This window comes from Lissotriton vulgaris, chromosome 8, assembly GCF_964263255.1.
Source record: "Lissotriton vulgaris chromosome 8, aLisVul1.2, whole genome shotgun sequence".
NCBI classification, from domain to species: Eukaryota; Metazoa; Chordata; class Amphibia; order Caudata; family Salamandridae; genus Lissotriton; species Lissotriton vulgaris.
Window position 1 is genome coordinate 1,341,210,330 of NC_141696.1, and position 15,598 is coordinate 1,341,225,927.

Here is a 15,598-nt window from a genome sequence, read left to right on the forward strand (position 1 = left end):
CTCTCCAGTAAAGCTCATTAAGACTGGGGAGTGGTCTGATATGTATTAGGTTAAGTATGATATCTCCTGAACCTCCTGCACCAGTGTGAAGGAGACTAAACAATAGTCAATCCAGCTGTGGGTTCCCGCAGTAGGCGTATAGCTGGAATATATTTTTTCCATCCGGTGCCTCTCCCGCAGCACATCTAGCAGTTGAGGACCCTGCAGGGTGTCACACAAGGCTCTAGTCAAGTTTGGCTTAGTGTGGTGTCTAGGTGGGCCTCTATCAAGCATCCTGTTGAGGACACAGCTGCAGTCACCTGCAATTATAATGTCTGAATCAAGATACCGCCCGCGGCTGTGGTCGCTTAACTATAGCAGTCTGGACAGTCAATGTTCGATGAATATACATTAATGAGACAGAGTTGCCACCGTCCAAATCACCATGCAAGATGACATTTCTACCCTTCAGGTCAAGGATATATTCTCTATGGTGAACGCAGATCCCAAGAGCCACACAGATACTCCTTAATGGCATCTTGCATGCCACTGCACATCTCATTCAGGGCCTGCAGAAAAATCATCACATCACCCCCTTCTTGATGGAAATCTATTGGTTCATTTGCTGGTCCGCACCTTCTTCAAAACCAGTTGCATAATTTACAAAGTCATCATGGCTCGCACCCCTTCTTATCTTACAGAAAATCTAATCATCTATGGCAGGCTCTCAGCTTATCTGCAGTCAGGGCACCATTAGACCACAGAAGTGTGAACCAAGAGAAAACAAAGCAGCAGGCCTTTTCCATCTATGCTCCCAGGATCTGGAACAATATCCTGGTGAACCCCACTAAATGCTGCTCAAATTCAGGAAAAAGATGAATACACATCTCTTTAAAGAACACTACATCACAATGCATTAAAGATTCACAAATCAGCGACTCCTGCTATCACTTGGTAACTTTATGCTGATCTTTTAACCTACATAGTTCTCTCCTGCCATTTGGCTAGCTATGCACTATAGAATTACCAAATATACCTAAACAGACTTATAGTCTTGACTGAACCTTCGTCAGATGAGTTTGTCAAATGTGACCATTGATACAATAGGTTTACCCCTTTGGCTACACTGGAGGCATTTGATTGACTTATTAGTCCTGCTCCCACGGTCCCTGGAAGGCTGCTTCCCCAGCAGGATCCTGTAGCACTAATTGAGGGGGACGATGAGGAGTATTTTATCAATGTAATATCCTGGAACGTTGCTAATTTGGCGAACAAGTTGTCTGATCCTATGTGGGTGGCATATGTGAAACAATTTAGTGTTATATGTTTCCAAGAAACATGGTTATTGGACCACAGTTTATTTTTTGAAGGGCTACAAATCCTTTTTTGTTCCTGCTTTACCTTCTTTGGTTGGCAGACCAAGGGGTGGTCTTGCAACATATATCTCAATAGCACTGAAATGTAAGATGCAAGCCTTGTCCTCGACAAGCTCATGTTTACAGTCCTTGGTCCTAAGCAGAGGGGCATCCAAAATAGTTTTTATAAACTTCTATAATGCGAAATTATGCTCTAGCAAAGGGTGTAATATTACATTGTTAGGACCTTTTATAAGACAACACTGCATAGCATTTCTGCACAACCTTATGGTCATTGAGGATTTTACTATACATCATTGTTGGGACCCTGGGACTACACGTTTAGCCGACCTGGGATATCCAAGGGTAGAGGGGGTTCATTTCAAACATTCTGTTTAGGGGGATGCTCTGAATGGCCTCCTACATGAATTTAACATGATATCTCTCATGTCCTTGGGTGACCCGTTGACCGTGGCCACCGTCCCCTCCTTTAAAGGGAGATGTAGATTCACAAATATTGATTTCATTCTAGTTTCTTCCCTCTTACAATCTTTATTTCAAGGTTTTATTATTGAGGACAATGCTTTCAGTGACAATAACCCCCTCTGTGTTAAACTAGGAGGCCCCTTATTGACCGCGCAACTAAGAGTTGAACCACTGGGGGTCATAATACCGGCCAATGGAAGAGAAGGTTACGCTGGACACAGATCTTTCCGGAGAGTCTTTATAATTCAGTAAAATAAACCTGTGCCAGTGAATTTGCACTATGTACCGCGTTGGGTACTTCCCGGAAGAGGTATTAAGTGCTTTTACCATCATCTCCCTTAGAGTAGGAGAATTTTTGAGTGCTCCCGCACGCAGCACAGTTCCAAAATGGTTTGATTCGTCCTGCTCGCTGGCTTCAAGAAACCTGCGGGAGGCCCTTGATGAGAGCCCCAGGAACGAGGTATTGGTTAGATCATGCCGTAAAGATTATAAACTAAAGTTAGCTAAATGTAAATCTATTTTGAAGGATGAACCATTGAGTGAGTTGTCCGAAGCTAGTACCCAGAAGAAAAGCTCCAGGTTCTGGATCATTATCAATAGACCCTTTCTAGTTCATGCTGAAGGGGGGACTTGGGTGCACATATTACGGAGGACGAATGGGTGCTCCACTTCCAAACCATGTTTGAAAGTCTGTTAGAGCAACCATGTCAGCATGGTCAAGGGGTAGATGCACCGGTGTTAACCTTCGAACTGGAGGAGGTCGCGGAGGGCATTATTGGCTTGACAAGTAATAAAGCGCCGGGGCCTGATGGTATCCCCCCGGACCTCTTTAAATCTGATGTATCCTTTTGGGCTCCTGTCCTTATAGCAGTTATTAATGCAGCAGCCATGAAGGGATGCCGGGAGTCTTGGGCTATTTCTACAATTGTGACAGTTTTTTAAAAGGGTGCCCGAGGTAGTACACAATGTTACAGGCCCATCTCACTGTTGGACTCAGTTGTCAAGGTGCTGGGTTGTGTGCTACTTGATAGAATGATCACCTGGACAGAGGAAAATAAGATATGCTCAGAGGTACAATATGGCTTCTGCCCGGGCCTGTCAACCATCACCCAATGTCTTAACCTTAATCTGATACTTAACAAGTACACTGTGGCACGATCCGGCACTATTTATCTAGCCTTCATGGACTTGTCCTCTGCGTTTGATCGCGCAAATAGGGCAAAATTGTGGCAGTCCATAAAGGACATTGGGGTTGATGCTTCTGTTGTCCATTTTTTGGCAGACCTTCACCGGGAAACTAAGGTTAACGTTAGATTTTCAAACGGGCTCCGGGTGTCCCGGAACTTTGACATTCAAGGAGGTGTATGCCAGGGGTGCATCTTGGCGCCTTTTTTGTTCAATCTTTACAATAATGACCTGGATAAAGCTCTTTTATCAACCAGGGTAGATTATCCCCACTCAGGCTGTTGAGGCCTCCCTGTTTCTCTCTATGCGGCCGACGCAGTCCTTATTTCCAGGACTTGCTAGGGGGCTGCAATCTCTGCTCATCGCTTTCTCTGATTTTATTTTGGAACGTGACCTAACCATCAATAATCCAAAATCTTTTGTTATGGAAGTAGGGATACGTCAGAAAAAGAGTTTTCAATTCAGGGTAGGGAGAGTTAAGGTTCCCCAAATAGATGTTTTTTCTTATCTCAGGCTTATCCTGGACGACCAGCTTAAATGGGGTCCACTCAAACAAAGGAATAAGGGGGACCTGGCATGGCTGAACACAGCTAATTTTAACTTTTTCTCTAAATTGGGCAATAGACCTATATCTGCCCTGTTGAAGATCTACCAAGCAAGAAGTGTAGCCACAGCGGCCTTTGGGAGTGAACAATGGGGGTATATCGCTACAGATGTGATTCTGGTAGCCGAGAATTAATTTCTAAAGCGCTTGTTAGGTGTATCCCAGGGCACGCCCAACCTGGTGGGACACGAGGAACTTGGGATACCTTATCTAAGCAATACTTTGGCACTCAGACCCTTGATCTTCTGGCTGAAAACTTGGTTAAACGAGGGCCTAACACTTTGTCATTTGCTTTTAAAGGATTGTATGTCGCTGGATCATGCAACTAATATACCTTGGTTAGATATATTAAGAGCAGCTTTGAAAAACTGGGACGAGCTGAACTCTTTACTAACCCTGATTCAATAACCAAGAAGGATGTGTGAATAATAAGGGAGTTCTTTAGAAGTTTAAGAAAATTGGAAAGGGAAGAGCTGGAGCTGTGGAAACCTAGCATTCGCAAATTTTTAATGCTTAAGACGACCCCAATAGCTGAGCCTGATCTCCTGGGGCTTTTATCGGTCTATGAACGGTTTTTACTGACAAGGTTTCGCTTGGACCTCTTTCACCTTCTGCTTGCCTTCCCCAGGGAGTGAAGTAGAGGCCAGCAGTTTGCATCCTGTAGCTGCGAAGGTGAGTCTACAAAGGAACTGCTACACTGTTTTTTTGTAAATTTTACGAGGTTCCAAGGAAGTCTTTTTAGTCCCTATTTTAAAGAAGCTGAATTTTGCACAGGCGCCCAGCTCTCCTGTATCTACAACTGCTTAAGGATGATTGTATTTTCTTCGTTGTGTGTTATTTGAAATCTCTGGTGAAGTCCAGGGCTTGTCTTGATTAAAAAAGTGTTGTGTGTTCTGGGCTTATAGTTACCATCTTTAAGTGTTATTCATTTTATACAATAGGACTCCTTTATTGAGGGAACTGATCAAAAGGGGAAAATTGTTGATTTATGATTTGTAATTTGATGTCACCAAACAATCGGATATATGGTTGTCTTGACAGGCTTTTTGGCTCTATTTCGGAGTGATAAAGACTTTAAGCTTGCTCACATCTAGGATCCGTATTCTTAGATGTGTTGGCCCTTTTAAGCCATTTTTTCCAGACCTAGAAGAGGATAGCTGCTTTATATGATGATAGATCCCTTACTCTAATCCATCTATTGCCTATTGGCTTTGGCTTTCATTATTTTGCCTATAGTAGAGGGTGGATCCTGTGGTCCTGACTTTATATTACACATTGGTATGGTTTGTGTAGGTACTCTGACAGAGCTAAGGGTTATTTCATCCTTGTCAGGCCTACAAGGCCCAGAACTAGAGAGACTCCATTTTGCTTTCTATCCCTGCAGAGCTGAGATGCTTTAAGGGGAAAGGTAATATTTTGGTTTTGAGTTGTTGTTCGCCCTAAGCGTACCGGAGAGAACCGGCCAGAGCTGAATCTAATCAAGAAGTGTCCCTGGGCTCAGGTCTCTAGACGAAACAAGCAGCTGATCACTGTGGGAGCGTCTAGAGCAAGGAGCCTGGTGCATGGACCTGGTGGGAGGAGGCTGCTAGCTGGAGCTTTCCACTAGAGGAGAGGAATCCATATCAGTGAAGTGCAGAAGAGGAGGAGTGGTCAGTTTGGTTCTTGAAGAGTGGAGAGTAGGATGTCTGCTGGAGCTGCAGAGTGCAGTGCAGTTCTATTGGTTTTCTGGAATGGAGAAAGAAGGCAGATGATTGCTGAAGCTGAAGAGAGCAGTAACTATCAGTTGGGACTGCCAGTTTGTCAGAGAGCATTAAAGCAGATGGAGGAGTTGAGGCTGTCAGCTGGAGCAGTTGAGCCAGAGGCGTGAAGCTGTGGTGACAGAGGGAGAGACAGAGAGAGCCCTGATCCCACCAGAGACAGAGAAAAATATTCCTTCTAATAGGTGAGGTAGTCTAAACTAGTCCACTTTACACTTACACCTTAATCTTGTCTTTATTCCCTAGGCTATTGTATGTCTAATCCTTTTCTTTCAGCGGTGTGTTAAAGTTCCTGTTAGTCACAGAGACCCCGCATATAACCTTGTCCCTGTTATATTGTATGTCTAATCCTTTTCTTTCAGCAGTGTGTTAAAGTTCCTGTTAGTTATAGAGACCCCGCAGATCTGTGTATGTGTCTATTCCCCTCTTACTTTTCAGGCTATGTGTTATAGTGCAGTATTATATTGTTGATATTGTTATAATAAAGATACCCCAGTTCTTAGTGAACCAGTGTGCATGTGTTATTCTTATGATAAAGCTAGCCTTTCTTCTAACCAGATGCTTTAGCAACTGATGGATCAAAAGGAAATAGGAGCGTTTAAATCAGGGAATAACTCTTACATACAGTGTGTGTTCATTGTTCTTAAAGCACAGGTAACCTTTCCTTCTAGTCAGGTGTTACAGCCAGAACAGATGCTGCCCCTGATCCTATAAGTAGCCACTGAATAATTAGGGAGAGAGAGGAGCCCTTGAGCTTGGGAATTATTGACACTAAGTAATTCGGCCACCCCATAATATTATTGTAGTAGCGAACCCTTAGTGAATAGTGAGAGAGACTTCCCAACATAGAGAGAGAGAGCTGAAGGTATTCATAGGAAAGTGGTCGTCATTGGTAAGTGGCGTTAGTGAGAGCACTGATTGTGGTCAGTGTGTAGATCTGCCGGATTGTGGATCGGGTTGTAAGTGAGTGAGCACTGGGAAGGAGACCAGTGTTTAGATCTGCCGGATTGCAGATCGGATTGTAAGTGAGTGAGCACTGGGAAGGAGACCAGTGTTTAGATCTGCCGGATTGCAGATCGGATAAACAGGGAGCACTGGGGCTGCAGCTCAGTGTGTAGACACGCCGGATTGCGTGTCGAGTGAGCACTGAGGGTAATCAGTGTGTAATGGTAGATAATCAGAACTGCCCCAGGGTAGATTAGTCTGGACCCATGTGGTCGCGAGACTATGAGGTATGAGTGTGGTGTAGGGCATGGATGTCCTTAGTAATCAGTGAGTATTCCTAGTAATCCCTATAGATTTAGTGGTGTTTCTGATGATATGAGCTTGTATATTGCGAGTTCCCCATCCTCAGGTAGGTACCCAGGTGCCTGGATAGATGGGTCCTGAGGAGGGAGGTGGTTACGTTCCGGCTGGGTGGGAGGGGCTCTCAGGAGCTGATCCCATCTGGTCTGAGAACCTGGTCGTTACAATGGTATAACGTCGTTTTACAAAGTTTAATGGTTCTGATCTTTCACAACTTTATAACACCGTATGGTTGTGTCACTCTGTTTTATGGCTATCATGTAACAGTCGATCATGGGACTATTGACGATAAATTATGCTGCTATTCTGAATATTTTATTATTTTTATGTTTGTCAAGTTTTATGGTTTTATAGTTCAAAAAATGAATAAAGTTTATATTGATTAATTGAGTGACCGTTGATACAAATCACTAGCTTGGGCTAGCTTTGGCTAGGAACATATAAGAAAGACATATAAGAAAGACTAAGTTGTATATCATGTTAGCCCTGAATGAAATGACAGACTCAATTCTCAGCGCTGAATCAGCAGTGACATAATGCCACAGATCATTACTGTATGGCTAAGTAATCAAATAATGAAAATACATTATTTGGAATTTCAAAATATACCAAAATGCTTTTATGCATCACAAGTCACTTCAAAACTGGATGCATTATTACATAAATATTTTTCACTTGTGTTCGATCTATCACAAAATCTCTATTGGGATCATTACAATAATGAACAGGTGTGCATTGATCACTGTGCATTATAGCTGATGGCTATAAGAACTGATTGGGAAAACCAGCTTGTGGAATCCAACCTCTGCGGTACTACAGTGAGCCTGAAATTGTGCCTAGGTCTTGGTCAGCTGCAAACGGTGACATCAAATTGAGGTTTTACATTTTTTTGCCATTTTTTGCTTAAAATACAAAAAATCTTATCTTCTGGTCAATTAATTTGATTGATTTTTATTGCTATGACTTTTCAATTATTTTAGCACTGTTACATACTTTACACACTTTTCCTGAGATACGACTGTGTGCTCTAGGCAATAGCTTACCATGGGCTGAGCTCAGGTTTAAATTACTGAAACTGTATGTTTAACCTGACATGATTTTGGAACTCATATCGAACGCAACTAATAACTAATTTTCTTTCAGGAAGAGATAAGAAATGGACATACAGTCATTACACTGCTATTGTTAAGCCCGAGAAATAAGTCGGCAGTGTCACTATTTTAATAGTTCCCATCTATAGTTAACTTTTCAAAGCAGTTTTATGAAAGTACTAACATATCTAAGTGAAGTTAGGTGCCATAATATGCATGCTACAAATAGAAAATAAAATCAGCGTATTCAAGTTGTTTCAAAGTTATATTCTTCAGCTACCCATGTGTGTGTAGTAAACCTTTATAAAGGAGCTCCTGCTGTAGCATCTATATCAGGCTGTCTGATGCCACAAGGAGCACTTCAGGGCTGACCTAAAAATAAGGTCTGGATACAAGTAAATGATGCATGATATGGCTGGAATGGGACCTTACCTATGTTTCTAGATTCACCTCAGTAATTGTTTTATCCAGCATTTACAGTTCAATGTAATACAGAAAACGCAGAAATGCATCTATATTTCCTGTAAAGTATTTTCCTTTACGAAATATGCAGAATTGGTTTCTCATTCCACGGATAAAATTCCCAAAGTCTTTAGCAACCTTATATGAGTACATCTTACTTTTGACTTTCCTAGATTAGCCATTACAATATAACTTTATTATTCAAGGCAGCAGCAGGAAAAACTGGTCTCAGATTAATCTGTATTGTTTCTTGTTCCTTTTGTTTCCTCCAGTTGTGTGTGCTGGATCAAAGGTAAATGACTTGGGTATTATCTAATTATATTATATACAGTAGAGAAACTGGGAATATTAAAATCATATTTGATCTTTTGGCAGTGTTTAATTATTCAACTGATTGGCGAAGCTGCTGGGTCCAAATAATTTTGGCCAATATGTACTGTCACATTTACCCACAGACACAATGGTTAAAACCCTTTCATACATCATCCCCCGTTCCTCATAAGTCAGAATTAATAGCAGTTCAACTGCCAAACACTCCAGGCTTTAACCATTCATTGCAAGGTGTTGTATCAGGTAATTGTGAAAAGAGTGCTGTCATGATGCACATGGGATAGTGGTGAAAACATGATACAAGAACATCCACATAACACAATTTATAGCTGCAAAGTGTCTTGTTATGTGGGACACCTTGAGCTAGTCCTGGCTTTTTCCCAACTGCAGTTTTCTGCTTGGGGTTTTGAGCCCATAGCTACATTGATAACAGCAAAATATAAAGTCCCAGAATACAATAAGAGGTCTGTTAAAACATTGGGTCTGACAAAGTGAGACATTTGCCAGGGTGTCACTTGTCAGCTATAAATGTCCACACAACAGCAGCACCATCTTAATGTAGTCAGACAAAGTTTTGATGAGCATGCTTAAAGCGGAAAGTTTCAATCCTACAAAATAATCTGGTGTAATTCCAAGTTTTAAAGATTCCACAAGGTACTGAGATGTTGGTATAGTTAACCACCCCTGTAATGTCACAACATTCAGCAAAGAGAAGGTGAATGACCCCCAACTATGTCCATGAATTTGTTTACTAAATCATTTGAATATAGCACTCTTGCTTTTTTTAATCCATTAATAGTCCTGTAAAAAAGAGTGCTGACAGAGTGAGTGTAAAATATGATGAGATGTAAAAGAGGGTAATGAGATGTGAGTGGGAGTGCAATACACAAACTTTCTATGCTTAAAATAGTCTAACATAACTTCACAGGACATTCTGTCAATGGGAATGGGAACATACTGCATACCCTGCATTACCTCTTCCAAATACGTGTTTTATAACAATCACTGTGGTGTGGTGTGGCTCACTGGTTAGAGGCGGCAGACCCGGAGGCAGAGGACGGCCCGGGACCAGGGTTCAATTCCCGACGCGGCAGGGTCGTGGACCAGGGTCATAATTCTTGCCTCGGTGCCTACTCTAACCAGAGATAACACTCGGCAACTCTGGGCATTAGCTTGCCTCATCTCCACAATGGCCCCCCACAAACGCCGGGGATGCCTGGTTTCGCCTTGGAGATACCCAGGAGGGAACATCTCACAGGGATAGCCAGGACGGGTTCCCCAGCGGTCTATAGCGCCAGGACCCCTCCGGGTAGCAGTGCGCTTTACAAGACACACACATTTACATTTACTGTACGAAATAATGCTTTGAAGACACTGGAAAACTGAGTTTTGGTTTATATTTGGGGTTAGGCATTTAAATAAACACCAGAAAGCATGGATTCCAAATCTTTTTGGAAAACATTGAGAAAATCCAATTGAATCCACAAAAATAAATATCAAAAACAGGACATTTTATGTATTATTAAAATATATATTTTGAAAGCAATTGTTTTACTTTCAACACAAACTCTTTTTTCATGTTTTGCTGAAGCCCATCTTTTACAGTATGGAATATACATTTTAAAATAATAGCTTACTCATTCACAGTGATTTTGTCACAGGCTGGGACCACGCACCACAATATAAACTCAAGTCACTATTCCCCCCAATTCTGACTCCCTAGTTACACACACAGAGACACTTGCAGAGATCGCATTAACCAATTGAGGTTTCATAATGTAAAAGAGTGCATTTCCCATTAATTAATTTAACTTGTTTGAATAATTTTATATGTAGGTACCTGAAAGTGAAAGGCCCACATAATAGTTACATAGTATTGTGTTCTTCTTTGCCATGGCTCCATATCCTGTGATACTTGTAAATTACTCAGTCACTGGTTGCCTAAAAATGTGTAATGTGATCTGGTGCTCTTTTAAAGTGCTCTGATGTCCTTGCGCTATGTAAAACTGGGAAAAAATGTATTAAACAAAACCTGCGACAAAAAGAAAAGCCTCAACCTGTATTTATTCATTTGATGAAAACTTTCAGATCAAGTGTATTGCGCAGCTCTCAATCGCAACTTCATCAGGTTGCACTCACCGGCTTTGCCTAGGGTTAACGGGGTCGGCGGGCTCATGACTCGCGTGTTAGTCATCGTGTTTTTCACTAGACAGATGTAGCTGCCGACATCGGATGCCAGCGCCTTGGAGATGTAAAGATTGCCCGTCACCTGGGAAATGAAGCGCCGACTATCTTCTGCCACAAAGGAAGGGAACTTGTTAAACACCCAGCTGTAGGTAATCTCTGAAACCAAAAGAAGAATGAATTCTGTGAGTACACATTCACATATTTCTCAATGCAGAGATATCAGTCATCCATAAGGTACCCCTTCCCCCTCCAATTACTTAATGGAACAGCACAACTACTTTCAGTATGTACGAGGAAAAACACTTTCATCGGCCGCCACCATTTTTCAAACATTAACACATCTATATTAGGGGACAGATGTACGACCATATTTTGGGGTCACAAATGGGAAACCGGTCCATTTGCGATCGCAAAATTGGTCTGCCCCATGTACAAACCCTATTTTGCGAGTCGGTAACTTATTACTGACTCGCAAAATAGGGTTTGCAACTCGCTATTAGGAAAAGGCATGCCAAGGGGTCCTGTCCTAATAGCGAGTCTCCCTTAAATGTATGATTGTTTTGCGACCGCAATTGCGGTCACAAAACATTTGCAGTCAAGCTACTCGCAAATGATAAGTGGTCCCCAGGGGACACCTTCTCCTTTGCGAGTGTGTGCGAAAATATTACGAATTGGCCATGCAAAATGCACGGATAATGCACTAATCACCGTTAATAAGTTGAAAACTACGGGGATGCTTTATTTGTATGAACTTTGTGCAATATTACCCTGGACTGTATGAAAAATTATGGGCTTTTTAGGATTTTATGCAATTGTGAAAAAAGGAAATTCGGCAATAGTTTATAGTAGTTTAATCCTGTCTTAATATTTATTGTATTGTTTTTAATGGATTTTATATTGAAAAACTGTGGATTTTATGTATGCTTTTATGACAATTGTTGAATAAAGTTTTTTTTTAAATTGGTTTAGGAAATACACATGTAAGAGGAGATAAAGAGCATACTGTGAGAAACCAACATTAATTAAAACCTCATTACAGAGAAAGAGGTTCAGACTTTGCCCACATTTATTTGACACTGCTTCTGTGTAAGATGGAGCGTACCCAGAACAACCCCGTAGATGCCTCGGGGACAACTACCGCTTACAGAATTATGGAGTGTCCCATTCATTCAACTGAAGGTTGTATGGTAATGGCTCCTTGTGGCCTGACGAATACCATTTGCAGTCACAGATCAACTATATGACGATATTTGCTGATTCATAAAATGTTAGCATCGACTTGTAACACTGCAATGCCTAGGGGATAACATTTAAAATAACCCAGATCAATTGAACCCAGCACACCAAATGCGGTTTCTGATTTAATGTCCTTAGCGACAGCCCACACCTCCAAGGCACCCTGGATATTGAAACGATATCTGTCAATAATTATAAAGTGCAATTTCACTCAGGGTATCATGGAGCGGAGTTAGAAATCACCACTAAACACAGAAACAAACCAATGCCTTGAGCAACTATGTATAGGGGAACAACAAAGTGTTCGGGTTTTCTGAATTCCAGAAGGTCCGATTGAGAATGTAGATGTAAAGGAAGCAAGTGCATTTGGGGGCTGCTACAGTGGAAACAGAATTTTGGTAATGCAAGAGGATAAAGCTTATCAGATCTCAAGGCATAAGCAGGAGGATACAATTGAAAGCGATGGTTTAATGAGAACTTCCAAGAATAATAAATCAAACTATGTACCAGACGGGGGGAATCGGGAACAGTATGCCCCTTCACCGGCAGCTAGTAGAGAAACGCCAAAACCGGAGAAATGTGGTCCCTGTGAGTTAGGCCTGATGCTAACCTGGTAGCACAATTCTGAATCGAACACAATTTCTTGATCGAAAGAGATGGCAGATCCAGATAGATGACATTATAATATTCAAGCCATGAGGATATAAAGGCTTCCAAATATTTAATTTTCTCTGCAAAATTGAAGAAAAATAGCACTCACATCAGAGTATATAGCTGGCGAAGACAGGATTTAAACGCCTCTGCGATGTTATATAATAATGTTAGTGCTATACAGGGCCAGACTGGCCGTAGAAGGCACCGGGTGTTTCCCCGGTGGGCCGCTAGGGTGGGGGCCGATTTTGGGCCCCTGGGGGCCGTTTTTGTTACAGGGCCGTTTTTGCAGCATAGCTGCAAAATCGACCCCTGTAACAAAATCGGCCGAAATCGACCCTGGCAAACAGCTCAGCCGCTCCCAAGGTGGCCGGCCGAGCTCTTTGCCAGAGCCAGGTTTGGTTCCCAGTCCGGCCCAGGTGCTAAATTGATTTTGTCTCCCAAGTTCTTAACTACTTTTTCGAGGGAGTGCGGGGCCTAATAAGTGAGACAAGTAAGGACATACCAAATGCCTGGGGTGTTTAGGGGGTACAACATTCCTGCTTTACTCTCATTGAGTGTGAAGGAGTTTCTGACCATATTTAAAAAAACATTTCAATAAAAATTAGACATACAAACATGGAGTTTGCTCGCTACAGTTGCTCAGTCGCCCTCAAGCATAACCACTGTTTTAAGCTTGGTCTATGACAGAATTAAAGGATGTACGTTTATCACATGTTAGAAGTTGGAAATGACCCTTTCTGCAGGGTCACCTCCTACTGTTTGCCTTCCTCCTCCTCTTTTTCCTACCCTGTTTTTGTTGGCTTTAGGACTCTCTGCACTTTTTCCCTGCAACCAGTGCTAAAATGCTTGTGCTATCTACTCTAAAGGTGGTATTGGTTTACACCTGTTTGGCGTATTGCAATTACTTATAAGTCCCTAGTAAAGTGCACTACATGTACCCAGAGCCTGCAAATTAAAGCTACTAGACGACCTGCAGTACTGATTGTGCCACCCACTTCAGTAGCCATTTAAACATGTCTAAGGTGTGTAGTTTCAAACTACAATGTAGACTTGGCAAGTTAAACTACTTGCCATGCCCAAACCATCCATTTTATTACATACAGGTCCCCCTAGGGTAGGTCTTGGACAGCCAGTGGGCAGGGCCCATTGTATTTAAAAAGAAGGACATGTACTTTTAGGTTTTACATGTTCTGGTAGTGAAACACTCATTTGTTTATCACTACTGCAAGGCATATCACTCCTATAGGAGAACACTGGATTTGCCTTATTACATTTTATAAGTGTAGTTTTCAATTGGGAAGGGATGGGACCACCAACTTTGGAATCACTGGACTCACAATTTAAAAACACAACTTATGGCGAAGATGGTTTTTAGAATACAGTTCTGAAAATATCACATTTTTAGAAAGTTTGCATTTTCTTGCTTAAACGATTTGGTGGCTTCTGCCTGTCTCTGGAATACACGTCTGGGATGGGTGACAGCTGGCTTCCTGCATTCCCTCTACAAAGACACACATAAAGGAAGGGTAGGTGTGACTGAGTTCCCATGAATATTGTTGGGTCATCTTGAGCAGGATGGGGGAAGAAGAGCTGACACTTTACACCCGAAAGGGCTGTGTCTTTTCCCCTCACAAAGGGTTACATACCCTCCTGTAATGAGTCTGAAGCCATGGCAGGAAAGGCAGGGTATTGTGCACTTCAAAGACACCTCTTTGAACTCACCCACTTCAAAGGCCCAACTGGGTAGAAGCACTGGGTCTCTGGCCCCATCAAAACATACACTTCGGAACCTGTAAAGAACCTTTGCCAGAAGGAAGGACTGCTGTGGTGCTACAAGGATTATCAGTCTGTCTGTTGGACTGCTGTTCTGGAAGAACTGCTGGTTTTGCTGTGCTGCTGTACTGCCTGCTACCCTCTGACCATTCTGGGGAAGAACTGGAGTTTATTTGATCACCAAGGGCTTGTTGGCTTGCCTCCTGTTTCTGAGATATAGGATATCAAAGTCTCACCACCTGCTCCTGTACCTGGTCCATTGAAAGTGGATTGAGGTGCTTGCTAGAGTCGAACCAGTGCATCCCCTATTGTTGCTGTTGCAGGAGCAAATCAGTGCATCACACTCTAAGTCACTGCATCACATCCGGAATAACCACTTTGGAACAAATGCATCGTCATCACTGCTTGGAGACGATCAATGCATCGCCCCTGCAGAGTGTATTACCCCAGCGCATTGCCTTTGGAACCGCTACAGTCAGAACTGGTGCTTCGCTCAACAGACCCAATGCATCACCCCAGGTGTACAGAGAAATGTGGCACAACACCCCAACTGCTTGGGGAACATCGATGCACCTTGTGTTGCGACAAGGATTAAGGTAGTTTTGCTTATCATGCCCTGCTAGGGTCCTAAAGCCAGACTGAGCTCCATCGCAGGTGGCCTGAACTCTTGACTTTGTTCGGGGTGAGAGCGACCAATTAACCTTTTGAGCACTATTTACTTCAAAGCTATTTTTCCACTTAAATATTTTCATATCTCAACTTCTACTTCTTGGATTTTTGGTCTTGGGTTATTTATAAAATCATAATCTATTTTCCCAAACGGGTGTGGAGTCTTTTAGTGGTGTTTTTACTGGGTTATTGTTTGAAGTGTTGCACACACGCTTTATATTCTGCCTCATAACTCCTTTAGCGTGCCGCAAATTCTGCCCCAGTGCGGACGTTCCATTGCGCGGGCGGGATCGGGACGTTCAGCGGACGTGCACAGCACTAGCGAGGTAGTGCACGCGACGTCCGCTGAACGTTTGCCGCACTTAAGGGGTTAAGTTAAGCCTGATTGTTCCGGGCCAAGCTACCAGAGGGTGAGCACAGGTTATTTTATTTTGTGTGTCTGACTGGTATACCTCTGCCAATTATAGACCCAATTTCTAACATCAAGATTTCAAAAGTGTGACTACGTATGAGGGTGGTTACTAC

General features: G+C 42.4%; 1 protein-coding gene across 2 annotated transcripts in view; it reads right to left on the reverse strand.

The window, feature by feature from the left end:
- The window catches only part of CNTN5 (contactin 5), a 3,039,905-nt gene that overhangs the window by 763,373 nt on the left and 2,260,934 nt on the right, over nt 1–15,598 (reverse strand). For both annotated transcript variants that reach the window (XM_086935289.1, XM_086935290.1), the window contains one exon: nt 10,694–10,897. In XM_086935289.1, coding sequence (XP_086791415.1) covers nt 10,694–10,897 — 204 coding nt within the window. The remainder of the gene's footprint in view (nt 1–10,693; nt 10,898–15,598) is intronic.